This window comes from Macaca thibetana, chromosome 16 (genome assembly GCF_024542745.1).
Source record: "Macaca thibetana thibetana isolate TM-01 chromosome 16, ASM2454274v1, whole genome shotgun sequence".
In the NCBI taxonomy this organism is placed as follows: Eukaryota; Metazoa; Chordata; class Mammalia; order Primates; family Cercopithecidae; genus Macaca; species Macaca thibetana.
In genome coordinates, this window is record NC_065593.1 from 18,260,891 (window position 1) to 18,273,996 (window position 13,106).

Here is a 13,106-nt window from a genome sequence, read left to right on the forward strand (position 1 = left end):
TCGCCCAGGCTGGAGTGCAGTGGTGCGATCTTGGCTCACTGCAACCTCCGCCTCCCGGGTTCAAGCGATTCTCCTGCCTCAGCCTCCCAAGTAGCTGGGAATACAGGTGCGTACCACCATGCCCAGCTAATTTTTTGTATTTTTAATAGAGACGGGGTTTCACTGCATTGGCCAAGCTGGTCTCAAACGCCTGACCTCAAGTGATCTGCCCACCTCAGCCTCCCAGATTGCTGAGATTACAGGCATGAACCACCGTCAAAGAACTTTTTAAATAATAGTGTTGTTGAGACAGAATCTACATACCACAGAATTCACCTATTTAAAGTATACATACAATGCAATGGCTTTTAGTATATTCAGAGTTGTGCAACTATCACCACCATCTGATTTTAGAACCCTTTTGGTCCCCTAAAGGAAACACTGGACCCACTTGTAATCATTCCTTAGTCCTCTCCCCGTAACTCCCACCCAATCCCTAAGTCATCACTGTAGATTGAACTCTTCTGGACATTCATGTAAATAGAATCATATAATATGTTATGGTCTTTTTGTCTGGCTTCTTAAACTTAACGCTGAAATGTTAACATTGAAATTGAAATGTTAAAACATAATGTTTTCAAGGTCTGTCTATGTTGTAGCTTGTATCAGGACTTTATTCCTTTTTACTGCAATAATATTTCATTTTATGGATAGATGGTGTATTATTTATCCATTCATCAGATGATGGACATTTGGGCTGTTTCCACTTTAGGCTATGACGAGTAGTGCTGCCATGAGTATCTGTGTCTAGTTGTACTAGTGGACTCCTTTTTTTCATGGCCCACTGTTCTCAACTCTCTTGGGTATACACCTAGGAGCGGAACTGCTTGATCATATGGTAACTCTATGTTTAACCTTCTAAGGAACTGCCAGACTGTTTTCCAAAGTAGTTGCACTATTTTACATTCCCACCAGCGATGAACAAGGGTTTCCATTTCTCCATATCCTCTCTGACTTCTGTTATCACTTGTCGTTTTGATTAAAGCTATCCTAGAGGTATGAAGTGTCTCAATGCACTTCTGATGAGGTTGCTAATAACCTCCTGTCAATCTGTCCAGGGGTTTGGCTCACTGTGCTGGACTTCTCTGTGTGTCTGACACAGATGTTCTTCCTTCCTGGAATTTCTCCTCCTCTGGCTTCAGAGACTCCATCCCCTCCCCCTCTTCTCTCATCTTTCCTTCCCAGTCAGCTTCGCCACCTTCCCTTCTCCACCTGCCCTTAAATGTGGTACTCTACTCAGCCTCTCTGGTGGTCGTATTAATTAAGCCATCGTTAATCAGTACCTCTACCCTATTGGCTCCCAACTCTCCTTCTCTAGTTAAGGCCTCTCATATACCATGGAATACTATGCAGCCATAAAAATGAATGAGTTCACGTCCTTTGCAGGGACATAGATGAAGCTGAAAACCATCATCCTCAGCAAACTAACACAGGAACAGAAAACCGCACACCACATGTTCTCACTCACAAGTGGGAGTTGAACAATGAGAACACATGGACACAGGGAGGGGAACATCACACACCAGGGCCTGTCGGGGAGTTGGGGGTAGGGGAGGGAGAGCATTAGGACAAATACCTAATGCATGGAGGGCTTAAAACCTAGATGACGGGTTGATGGGTGCAGCAAACCACCATGGCACGTGTATACCTATGTAACAAACCTGCATGTTCTGCACATGTATCCCAGAACTTAAAGTATAATAATTAAAAAAAAGTAAAATAAAATTTAAAAAAAACCTATAACTCTGACCACTCCCTGGACATCTCTACTGTTGGTTCACAAAATCTCCCATGCACAGGTTCCAAACAGAGCTTTTCATCCTTCTCCATAACCCTGCCTCTTGTCCTTCAAGCCCTACTTCAGAACATGATGCCACCACCCAGGGCATAGGCAGACAACTTGGGAATTTGGAAGTCAATCAAATGCTGCCCTTTCCCTTACAAGACTGTGAACTTCTGGAGGTCAGGCTTATATGTTTTGTAGCACTTGTCTGAGCACTCAGCACTGTGCCCAGCACATGGCAGCCACTCAAGAAATGTTGGTTGCTAAAATAAAGAACAAATGGGCTCATCGATTAAAGAATCAGAAAGACATCAAAACCAGACAAGGATACAACAAAAAGGCCAATATTCCTGATAAACACAGATGCAAAAATCCTCAACAAAATATTATCAAACAGAATTCATCAATGCATCGAAAAGATCATTCACCACGATCAGTTCACCATGGGATTCGTTCCAGGGATGCAAGGATGGTTCAACATCCACAAATCGACAAATGTGATACATCACATTAACCATACAGAACAAAAACCACATGATCATTTCATTTTCAACAAAGGTGCTGAGAATATACATTGGGAAAGGACAGTCTCTTCAGTAAGTGGTGCTGGTAAAACTGGATAACCATATGCAAAAGAATAAAACCAGACCCTTTTCTCTCACCATACATAAAAATCAAATCAAAATGGATTAAATCTAAGGCATGAAACAAAGAAACTCCTAGAAGAAAACATTGGGGAAATGCTTTAGGACGTTGGTCTGTCTGGGCAAAAACTTTTTAGATGAGACCTCAAAAGCACAGACAACAAAAGCAAAAATAGACAAATGGGATTACATTGAGTTAAAAAGCTTCTGCACAGCAAAGGAAACAATCAACCAAGTAAAGAGCCAATCTGCAGAATGGGAGGAAATATCTGCAAACTATCCATCCAAGGATTAATAACCTGACTATATGAGGAACTCAAAAAAATCAATAGCAAAAACACAAACAACATGATTTTTAAAGGGCAAGAAACCTGAATAGAAATTTCTCAAAAGAAGACATGCAAATAGCAAGTAGGTATGTCAACAAACATTCAACATCGCTAATTATCAAGGAAATGCGAACTTTCTTTCACGGACAACCGTTCTCAACTCTCTTGGGTATATACTGAGGAGCGGAATGGCTTGGTCATGTGATAACTCTATGTTTAACCTTCTAAGGAACTGCCAGACTGTTTTCCAAAGTAGTTGCATTATTTTACATTCCCACCAGCAATGAACAAGGGTTCCCATTTCTCCATATCCTGACATCTGTTATTATTTGTCTTTAGTAATTTAGAGTCTGTGACATCTGCCCCCACCACAGGAACCACAATAAGCTATCATCTCACCCCAGTTAAAATGGCTTTTATCAAAAAGACAGGCAACTGCGAATGCTGGTGAGGATGCAGAGAAAGGGAAATGCTCCCACAGTGTTGGTGGGAATGTAAATTAGCATAGCCACTATGGACAACAGTATGGAGGTTCCTCAAAACACTAAAACTAGAGCTACCATATGATCTAGCAATCCCACTGCAGGGTAAATATATCCAAAAGAAAGGAAATCAGTATATGGAAGAGATGTCTAAACTCCCATGTTTATTGCAGCATTACTCACAACAGCCAAGGTACAGAATCAACCTCAGTGTCCATCAACAGACAAGTAGATAAAGAAAATGTTTTGTATATACACAATGGATATTATTCACCCGTGGAAAAGATGTAATCCTGTCATTTGCAGCAACACGGGTGGAACTGGAGGTCATGATGTTAAGTGAAAGCCAGACACGAAAAGACAAATACCATGGCCAGGCATGGTGGCTCACGCCTGTAATCCCAACACTTTGGGAGGCCAAGGCAGGTGGATCACTTGAGGTCAGCAGTTGAACACCAGCCTGGCCAACATTGTGAAACCCTGTCTCTACCAAAATTACAAAAATTAGCCGGCATGGTTGCATGCACCTGTAGTTCCAGCTACTCAGGGAGGCTGAGACAGGAGAACTGCTTGAACCTGGGAGGCAGAGGTTGCAGTGAGCTGAGATGGTGCCACTGCACTCCAGCCTGGGCAACAGAGACTCTGTCTCAGGAAAAAAAAAAAAAAAAAAAGACAAATATCACATGTTCTCCCTCATATGTAGGAGCTAAAAAAGTGAATCTCGTGGAGAAAGTTGACAGGTGTCACCAGAGGTTGAGAAGGGGCAGGGAAGGGCAGGATGAAGAGAGGTTGGTTAAGGGGTACAAAAATACAGTTAGATAGAAGAAATAAGATCTAGTGTGCAATAGTACAATACAGTGAGTATAGTTGATAATAATGTATTACATAGTCCAAAATAGCTAGAAAATAATTTGAATGTTCCTAACTCAAAAGATAAATGTTTGAGATGATGGATATTTCTATTACCTTGATTTGACCATTATGCATTTTATCAAAATATCACATGTACCCCAAAAATATGTACAAGTACTGTGTGTTCATTTTTTTAAAAGAATCAGAAAGACAATCACCAAGAACAGGTTCAATGTAATGTAATATATGAGTTGCTTAAAAAGAAAAAAGCACAGAATGTTTCAGAAGCCCAAAGGAAGATGCAATTAACTCTGCCCGGCAGAATCAGGCAAGGCTCCCATAAGACAGGCCATTTGAGTGAGTGTTGAGAAAGGAGGCAAAGAAATAAGAACCCAAGCAATGTTTCTAGCCTGGGTCAAAATGCTGCAAGAGTAACTTTGGAAAGTCCCATGCAAAGACTGGCCAAGTCAGCCTCTTTGGATAAAGCGCTGAGTGAGTGACAGGGGACACACAGGTGCCTGAAGGCAGGGCCATCTCCCAAAGCTGAGCAAAGCTCCGCCCTGCAAGGTAGGGCACTGAACAGCTGTAGCAGTGGAAGGGGTTGACAGACCCCGCAAGTTAGGCTGGGGTAGGGGTTTCCCAACAGTTACCATCGTGCCCGGCTGTCTCCCTGGCCTTCTGAGCCCGTGTGCAGGCGGGGGAAGAGTCCCGACCGTCGCTTGATGGGACTCCGTGACTGGTTCTTCGCCGTTGCCGCCACCACTGGAGGCTGCCGATGAAATCGCCAAAATGAATGCCCCCAGCCCAAACACCGTTCTCCTATCCCCTCATCCCCCTCCCTGGTCTACAAATGGCTCCTGGTCTGGAAGAGACCCCAGAAAATAGCAAGACAGCCAGGAAGGTTGAGATCTATGTAATTGGAGCTGAGACCCGGAGACTCAGGCCAGTCACAGCCTCTTTCCCTCTGTTAAGTCAAACCTTGTGGTCCCAGGTCATGATCCACCAAAGACCACAACTGTTGGAGGACACAGAGCCAGGCCCACCATATTGAGAAGGTCGGAACAATTCCGGTGGAGGAACACAGGGCCAGGCCCACCATATTGAGAAGGTCAGAACAATTCCAGGGGGACACAGACTGAGAAGCACAAAGCCAGGGAGGCCCTGGAGGGACCTGGTTCAAACTGTCATTTTACCGGCGAGGAAGCTGAAGACCAGAGAGTGAGATTTCATCAAGGTCATCCAGCAAATCACTGGCAGGGTGAGGACTCCTGACTCTCCTTCATTCCTCACAAACAAATGGAGCCACGCAGGTGATCCAATAACGAGACAGGCTGAGAGCTGCCAAGCCGGGGCCACAGGCACCAACAGGCGACGGGGGGCAGCCGAGACACCTGCTTTGGACAGCTGCCCGGCCTCACAGTGGACAATGAGTGGTGGGAGTTTGAGGAGGGCAGACGGGAGCCCAGAACCAATCTTTAGAGGCCACCAAGCCTTCAACTCAGGGCCCAGCTCCAGCCATGCACATGTTACGGAACCTCAGGAGAGTGGTGAGACCCGACCTGAGTCTCCTCATCCACAGGACGGAGATAAGGCCCTGCTCTGCTCACACCATGCACCTTCAGGGGGAACAAGATAATAGCTAGGAAAATATTTAGTCAATTAGATTAATTATGCGAGGCCATTTATAATACTCATAATTAGTACCATGGTGAGTAGGTTCTGCTATTTTGAAGAAAAAGAAAGGAAAATCCTAGTCTATACAAATCCAAAGCCACTTTGCTTTAGTTCTTAGATTTTGAGACAGAGTCTCACTCTGACACCCAGGCTGGAGTGCAGTGGCCCAATTACGGCTCACTCGAGCCTCGACCTCCCCAGGCACAGGCGATGCTCTCACCTCAGCCTCCCAAGTAGCTAAGACTACAGGTGTGTGCCACCATACTTGGAAAATGTTTGCATGTTTTTGCAGAGATGGGGTCTCACTTTGTTCCCCAGGCTGGTCTCGAATTCCTGGACTCAAGGGACCCGCCCTCCTCAGCCTCCGAAAGTGCTGGGATTTCAGGTGTGAGCCACCGTGCCCAGCCCACTTTGCTTTACGAAAGGCTCAACTATGTGATTCCCTCCCCTCCCCAGCCCCTGGTGCGAGTCAATCAGGCCCAAACTCACAGGCCTGCAGGACCCTTTCCTTGGGAACTGTACACATGGTGATGAAGAGCATAGACTTTGGATCCAGCAGATTTGCATTCAAATTCCAGTCGATTTTGTGTTTTGTTTTGTTGAGACAGAGTCTCGCTGTCACCCAGGCTGGAGTACAGTGGCGCGATCTCGGCTCACTGCAATTTCCACCTCCCGGATTCAAGTGATTCTCCTGACTCAGCCTCCCGAGTAGCTGGGATTACAGGCGCCCGCCACCACACCCTGCTAATTTTTGTATTTTTAGTAGAGACGGGGTTTCACCATGTTGGCCAGGCTGGTCTTGAACTCCTGACCTTGTGATCCACCCGCCTCGGCCTCCCAAAGTGCTGGGATGACAGGTGTGAGCCATCACGCCCGGCCTCAAATCCCAGCTCTTCAGCTTGGCTGAGTGGCCTCTAGCAAGTTACTTAACCCCAGCAGGCCTCCTTTTCCTCAAACGGGAACAGGAGAACACATTAGCACCCACCTCGGGCAGCTGCTATGGGAAGCAGATGAGATTGTGTCTACAGGTTACTCAGCTCAGTGCCTGGTGCACAGTAAGCTGGGGTGGCTCCTGCTGCCATTAGTCATAACAAAGCAAGGACACCCCTCTCACAGGCATGGGTCCCAAGCCCCTGGGCAGCGAAACACACCCCAGGACGATACTGCAGGGCCGGCCCTGAGGAGGAGGTCTAGCTGTCAAGGAAACTCAAGAGAATAGGACAGGATGGCTTCTAGCGCCATCTGGGCCAACCCCAGGTGCTGTCTAGGATGGAGGCTCCAAAGGACCATTTTCAGTCAGGGTCAGGGTCATCCCCAAGCAGCCTCAGTTTCCCTCCATCATCCAGCTTGCCCTGATCGAGTCACCTGCCCAAGCCTGGGTGGGGGCACTCTTCCTCCGTAGGTCTGGGGGTGCCTCCCCGGCACCCACTTCTGCCCCAGGGCCTGCCAGCACTCACCGAGAAGGTGGTCTTGGTGACCTCCATGCTGTTGTGGGAGATGCCCCCGCTGAGGCTGCCCGGGATGCCCCCACTATGCGACTTCTTCTGGCCGCCCACCATGGTCTCCATGGAGTGGCTGCGTACGCGGATGGCCCTCTATGGGGAGAGAACAAGGGCCCGAGAATCAGCACCTGGGCTTTCTGGATGACTCTGCCCTCTTCGTGGGGTCTGTAGACACAGCCCTCAGCAAGTGTGTGTGCACGCGCGCGCACACACACACACACACGGTCACAGAGGCCCATACGATATTTACTCCAGCTTACAGAGGATGCTTCCATATTCTGCCCCCCACTCTGGGCATGGGTGGAGGCAAGGCACAGCCCCGGCTGGAGGGAATCTGAGGGGTCGGTGCCCCAGCTCCCCTGCAAAGTGGACAAAGGTTGTTATCTTCATCTTACAGGTAAGGAAAAATGAGGCTTGGAGTTTACCAAACCTGTACGACGCTGACCTAGTCACTAACCTCTCTAAGCTACAGCTTCCTCATCTGTAAAATGGGAATTCTGTGTTTCACACCCAGCGTCGTGGTGGGGATTCAGCACACGCAGGTGCCTGACCACAAGCTGACTCTTTTCCAGAAAACTGAGCCTCCATCTGTAATATACACTGGATTATATACCTAAGGGTGCTCTGTGCAACTTGGAATATGCTGGCCGTTGGTGAAAGCGTGTGAGGGTCTCACTCATCCGTGCACAAGCCATGCATTGAGCCACCCCTCCCACTTGCAGGGGCTTCAGGCCCGTCTTTGTTACGGTCCACGGTCCCATGCAGCCGCTGACAGACAGGGGGCTTCCGGCCCACCTTCGCTACGGCCTACGGTCTGATGCAGCTGCTGAAAGAGATGTACCCTCAGCCTGGCAGAAGGGCAGTGTCTCGGGGGGCACAGAGCTGCTCAGGCCACCCAGGAACAAGGGGCACACTGGCAAATAGTGAAGAACCCAGGAAAGGACCACCAGGGCGGTCAAGGCTTTGTCAAAGTACATGTGAGAGTGAGAACAGCTAAAAACCAAGATCACTGAGCCACGGGAGGGATGGCCCCGGGAAGGCACAACCACCCTCAGAGTGGTGTGGTGAAGCAGAGCTCGGTCCGACCTCAGGGAGGATTTCCTGACAAAGGAAGTCCCAGAGGATTCTGGCTGCCCCCTGGATGATGCTCTCTCTGGCTCCGAAGGCCTTCAAAGATGATGTGAGAGCTCTAGGAAGAGGAGGTTCTCTCCAGTAACCCTTTGATCATCCAGTCAGTCACTGGATCTGGCCAGGCAGGAATGCAACTCAGCAGTCAAAAGCACAGAGGCTTTAGGATTTCACTGCCAGGATTTGTATCCGGGCTTCTGGGCTCTCTACTCCAGCACCCATTAGCTGAGTATCCCCGGGCAGGTGACCCAGCTTCTCTGAGATTTATCAGTGAAACAGATATTGATGTCTACACCACAGAGCAGTTGTGAGAATACACACAGGGCTCTGAGGAGAGGACCCAGCACATCGTAACGATCCAGTAAGTGTGGCTACTCTTACGGTTAATAACGAGCACCTGTTGCAGGCTTCTGATGTGCCCAGCACTGTGCCAGGAACTGGGAGACCCGCAGCAGGAAAGTCGAGACGTGTAGGACACGGTCCCTGCCTGAGGAAGGCCCAAGACATATTCCTCACATTGGGCAGGGCTGAGAGACCCAGAGCCTGTGGGGTGCTCCTTCTGGATTAATCAGTTGTCTAGGCTTCCGCAAGGGCAAAGACTCCTGGATATGAGTATTATCTGTTGCTTACATATAAGTACCAACCCCTCTGCTTCCTGAGCTCCCCACTGGCAGAGACAGGTTCTAGCCAAACGCGTCCTCCTCCTCCATGGGACGCAGGATTGAGTCATGATCTGCCTAAGGCAGTAGGTCAGCCTATCCTCTTGCCAGTGGCAGAGGAGGAATATCCACTGGGGTCGTTGGGGAAAGGTTTTCTCAATGATTCCCAGAAGAGATTTAACATGTCAGCAGCTAAAACCACGACAGAGCTCTTAGGGCCACGAGGGGCCACGCCTGAAGGACAAAGCTGACAAGCTAGGGAGGGCAGAGGGGAAAGACGAAAGGAATCTTGACGCTGACTGAGTCACGAGTCACTCAGGCGTCCTTGGACACGAGCTCATGGATTTTCCTTATCACAGTGTGAGCTAGTCGAGGGAGGCGGCTCTCAGAACTCCAGCTTCAGAAAGCTGACGTGGAAGGATCAAGGCGTGGGCCCTGCTCCCTTCCCCTCTGGATTCACACCTGTGCACACCTGTACAAATGTGTGGGCTCACACACCCCATGTGTAACCCACACATGGTCTCATGTGGACAAACAACCTCCCTTCCCCTTTTGAACCATCTTTTTCTTTTTTTTGAGACGGAGTCTGGCCCTGTCGCCCAGGCTGGAGCACAGTGGTGCGATCTCGGCTCACTGCAACCTCCGCCTCCCGGGTTCAAGCGATTCTCCTGCCTCAGCCTCCCAAGTAGCTGGAATTACAGGCGCCCGCCACTATGCCTGGCTAATTTTTGTTATTTTTAGTAGAGACGGGGTTTCACGGTGTTGGCCAGGCTGGTCTCAAACTCCTGACCTCGTGATCCACCTGCCTCAGCCTTCCAAAGTGCTGGGATTACAAGCATGAGCCACCGCGCCCGGCCTTGAGGCATCTTAGGAAGAGCTGGGTCTACAGCAAAGGGGTCCCAAGAAAACAGCAGAACTGCTGCTCTTAACCCAAACCACAGGTCTCCCTGCACTCTCTGGAGGTCAGGATTTCTCCAAGCTTGGGAAGAGCAAAGAACCCCATCCTGCCTGCTTTTCTATCCTGACAAGGGACGCAGACTCAGGAGGGCCATTTGTAAACCGGACAGCCCCCCAGAGGAGCTACTGACACTGAAGCGTGTAGCCCACCAGCTTCATATCCCTGATTTGATAGGGCCTCTCTTATCTGAGTCAAAGATCCCCCTGGAGGGACATCATATCTCACTCCCGCTCTACACCACAGAACAGGACCACGTAGCAATGGTTTTCCTGCTGTGTGATTAAAACAGTCAGCACGTTCCATTCACCCCATCATGCAAGCAGCATAAAGCCATGTGCCCTTTGAACAACTGAGGGCAGGACAGGTGTGGTGGCACACTGAGGTGTCCCTGGAGGAGCGGCGAGCTTCCTTTTTTAAGATAGATAGACTAGGTAGATAGAGAGAGAGAGAGAGAGAGAGAGAGAGGGAGAGGTTCTTCCTGTGTTGCCCAGGCTGGCCTCAAACTCCTGGGCTCCAGTAATCCTCCTGCCTTGGCCTCCCAAAGTGCTGGGATTGATTACAGGTGTGAGCCCCCATGCCTGGCCACAGCCAGGTTCCTTGAGTTAGTTAGCACTCCATAAATCTCAGCATCTCGGGGCAGTGGCTCACACCTGTAATCCCAGCACTTTGGGAGGCTGAGGCAGGTGGATCACCTGAAGTCAGGAGTTCAAGACCAGCCCGGCCAACACGGTGAAACCCCATCTCTACCAAAAAATACAAAAATGAGCCGGGTGTGGTGGTGGGCGCCTGTAATCCCGGCTACTCGGGAGGCTGAGGCAGAAGGATCATTTGAACCCGGGAGGCAGAGGTTGCAGTGAGCCGAGATCGCACCACTGCACTCCAGCCTGGGTGACAGAATGAGACTCTGTCTCAAAAATAAATAAATAAATAAGTCATCATCTTTGCATTCTCTCGGTGCCCTTGTGTGTTGCCAACACCATCATCAATAATGACATTTCAAACTAATCATTTACATTCTGACATACAGTCAAGCACCACACAATGACGCTGTAGTCAACAGACCGCATAGACGACATTGGTCCTATTAAGATTCTAATACTGTACTTTTACTGTAGCTTTTCTGTATTTAGATGTTTAGATACACAAATGCCTTTGTGCTACAACTGCCTACAATATTCAGTACAGGAACCTGCTGTGCAGCTTTGTGGCCTGGCAGCCACAGGCTCTATAGCCGACATGTGTAGGAGGCTAGACCACCCAGGTCTGTGCTGGCAGCCACAGACTCTATAGCCGACGTGTGTCATAGGCTAGACCACCCAGGTCTGTGCTGGCAGCCACAGGCTCTATAGCCGACGTGTGTCATAGGCTAGACCACCCAGGTCTGTGCTGGCAGCCACAGGCTCTATAGCCAACGTGTGTCATAGGCTAGACCACCCAGGTCTGTGCTGGCAGCCACAGGCTCTATAGCCGATGTGTGTCATAGGCTAGACCACCCAGGTCTGTGCTGGCAGCCACAGGCTCTATAGCCGACGTGTGTTGTAGGCTAGACCACCCAGGTCTGTGCTGGCAGCCACAGGCTCTATAGCCGATGTGTGCTGTAGGCTAGACCACCCAGGTCTGTGCTGGTAGCCACAGGCTCTACCGCCGACGTGTGTCATAGGCTAGACCACCCAGGTCTGTGCTGGCAGCCACAGGCTCTACTGCCGACGTGTGTCGGAGGCTAGACCACGCAGGTCTGTGCTGGCGGCCACAGGCTCTATAGCTGACGTGTGTCATAGGCTAGACCACCCAGGTCTGTGCTGGCAGCCACAGGCTCTATAGCCAACATGTGTCGTAGGCTAGACCACCGAGGTCTGTGCTGGCAGCCACAGACTCTATAGCCGACGTGTGTCATAGGCTAGACCACCGAGGTCTGTGCTGGCAGCCACAGGCTCTATAGCTGATGTGTGTCATAGGCTAGACCACGCAGGTCTGTGCTGGCAGCCACAGGCTCTATAGCCGACGTGTGTCATAGGCTAGACCACCCAGGTCTGTGCTGGCAGCCACAGGTTCTAGAGCCAATGTGTGTCATAGGCTAGACCACCCAGGCCTGTGCTGGCAGCCACAGGCTCTACTGCCGACGTGTGTCATAGGCTAGACCACCCAGGTCTGTGCTGGCAGCCACAGGCTCTACAGCTGACGTGTGTAGGAGGCTAGACCACCCAGGCCTGTGCTGGCAGCCACAGGCTCTACTGCCAACGTGTGTCATAGGCTAGACCACCCAGGTCTGTGCTGGCAGCCAAAGGTTCTAGAGCCATTATGTGTCATAGGCTAGACCACCCAGGCCTGTGCTGGCAGCCACAGACTCTATAGCCGATGTGTGTCATAGGCTAGACCACGCGGGTCTGTGCTGGCGGCCACAGGCTCTACTGCCGACGTGTGTCATAGGCTAGACCACCCAGGTCTGTGCTGGCAGCCACAGGCTCTATAGCCGATGTGTGTCATAGGCTAGACCACCCAGGTCTGTGCTGGCATCCAAAGGTTCTAGAGCCAATGTGTGTCATAGGCTAGACCACCCAGGCCTGTGCTGGCAGCCACAGGCTCTACTGCCGACGTGTGTCATAGGCTAGACCACCCAGGCCTGTGCTGGCAGCCACAGGCTCTACAGCTGACATGTGTAGGAGGCTAGACCATCCTGGTCTGTGCTGGCAGCCACAGGCTCTACAGTCGACGTGTGTAGGAGGCTAGACCACCCAGGTCTGTGTACACCCTGCTGTTCACACAACGACCAAACGCCGAGTGGCATTTCTCAGAACGTATTTCCCGTCGTTGAGTGACATGTGATTGTATTCCTCCCTGTCTCTTTCCCAGAAAGGAGTCCATGTGGGACACAGTAACTGCTGTGTAATACTATCTGGTCTCATGAGCGTCACATACAAGATCTACTGAATTTCTACAATTCTGAGATGCAGAGAGGACAGGCAATGAACAGAAAAGGTTTTGAAGAGTAAATTATTGCCCAAGGCCACATAGCAGGTAAGAGATGGAGCCAGGATCCAAACCCAGGACCCTGGGCT

The 13,106-nt window shown here is 50.0% G+C and overlaps 1 protein-coding gene across 8 annotated transcripts in view; it reads right to left on the reverse strand.

Annotated features, from left to right (window-relative positions):
* RAP1GAP2 (RAP1 GTPase activating protein 2) overlaps positions 1 to 13,106 on the reverse strand; it is a 276,444-nt gene that overhangs the window by 11,730 nt on the left and 251,608 nt on the right. For all 8 annotated transcript variants that reach the window (XR_007720507.1, XM_050765818.1, XM_050765815.1 and 5 more), the window contains 2 exons: positions 7,261 to 7,398; positions 4,780 to 4,898 (listed from right to left, as the gene is read on the reverse strand). Coding sequence is in view for 7 of the 8 variants with exons in the window: in XM_050765818.1 (XP_050621775.1) it covers positions 4,780 to 4,898; positions 7,261 to 7,398 (257 nt within the window). In the remaining variant the exon portion in view is untranslated. The remainder of the gene's footprint in view (positions 1 to 4,779; positions 4,899 to 7,260; positions 7,399 to 13,106) is intronic.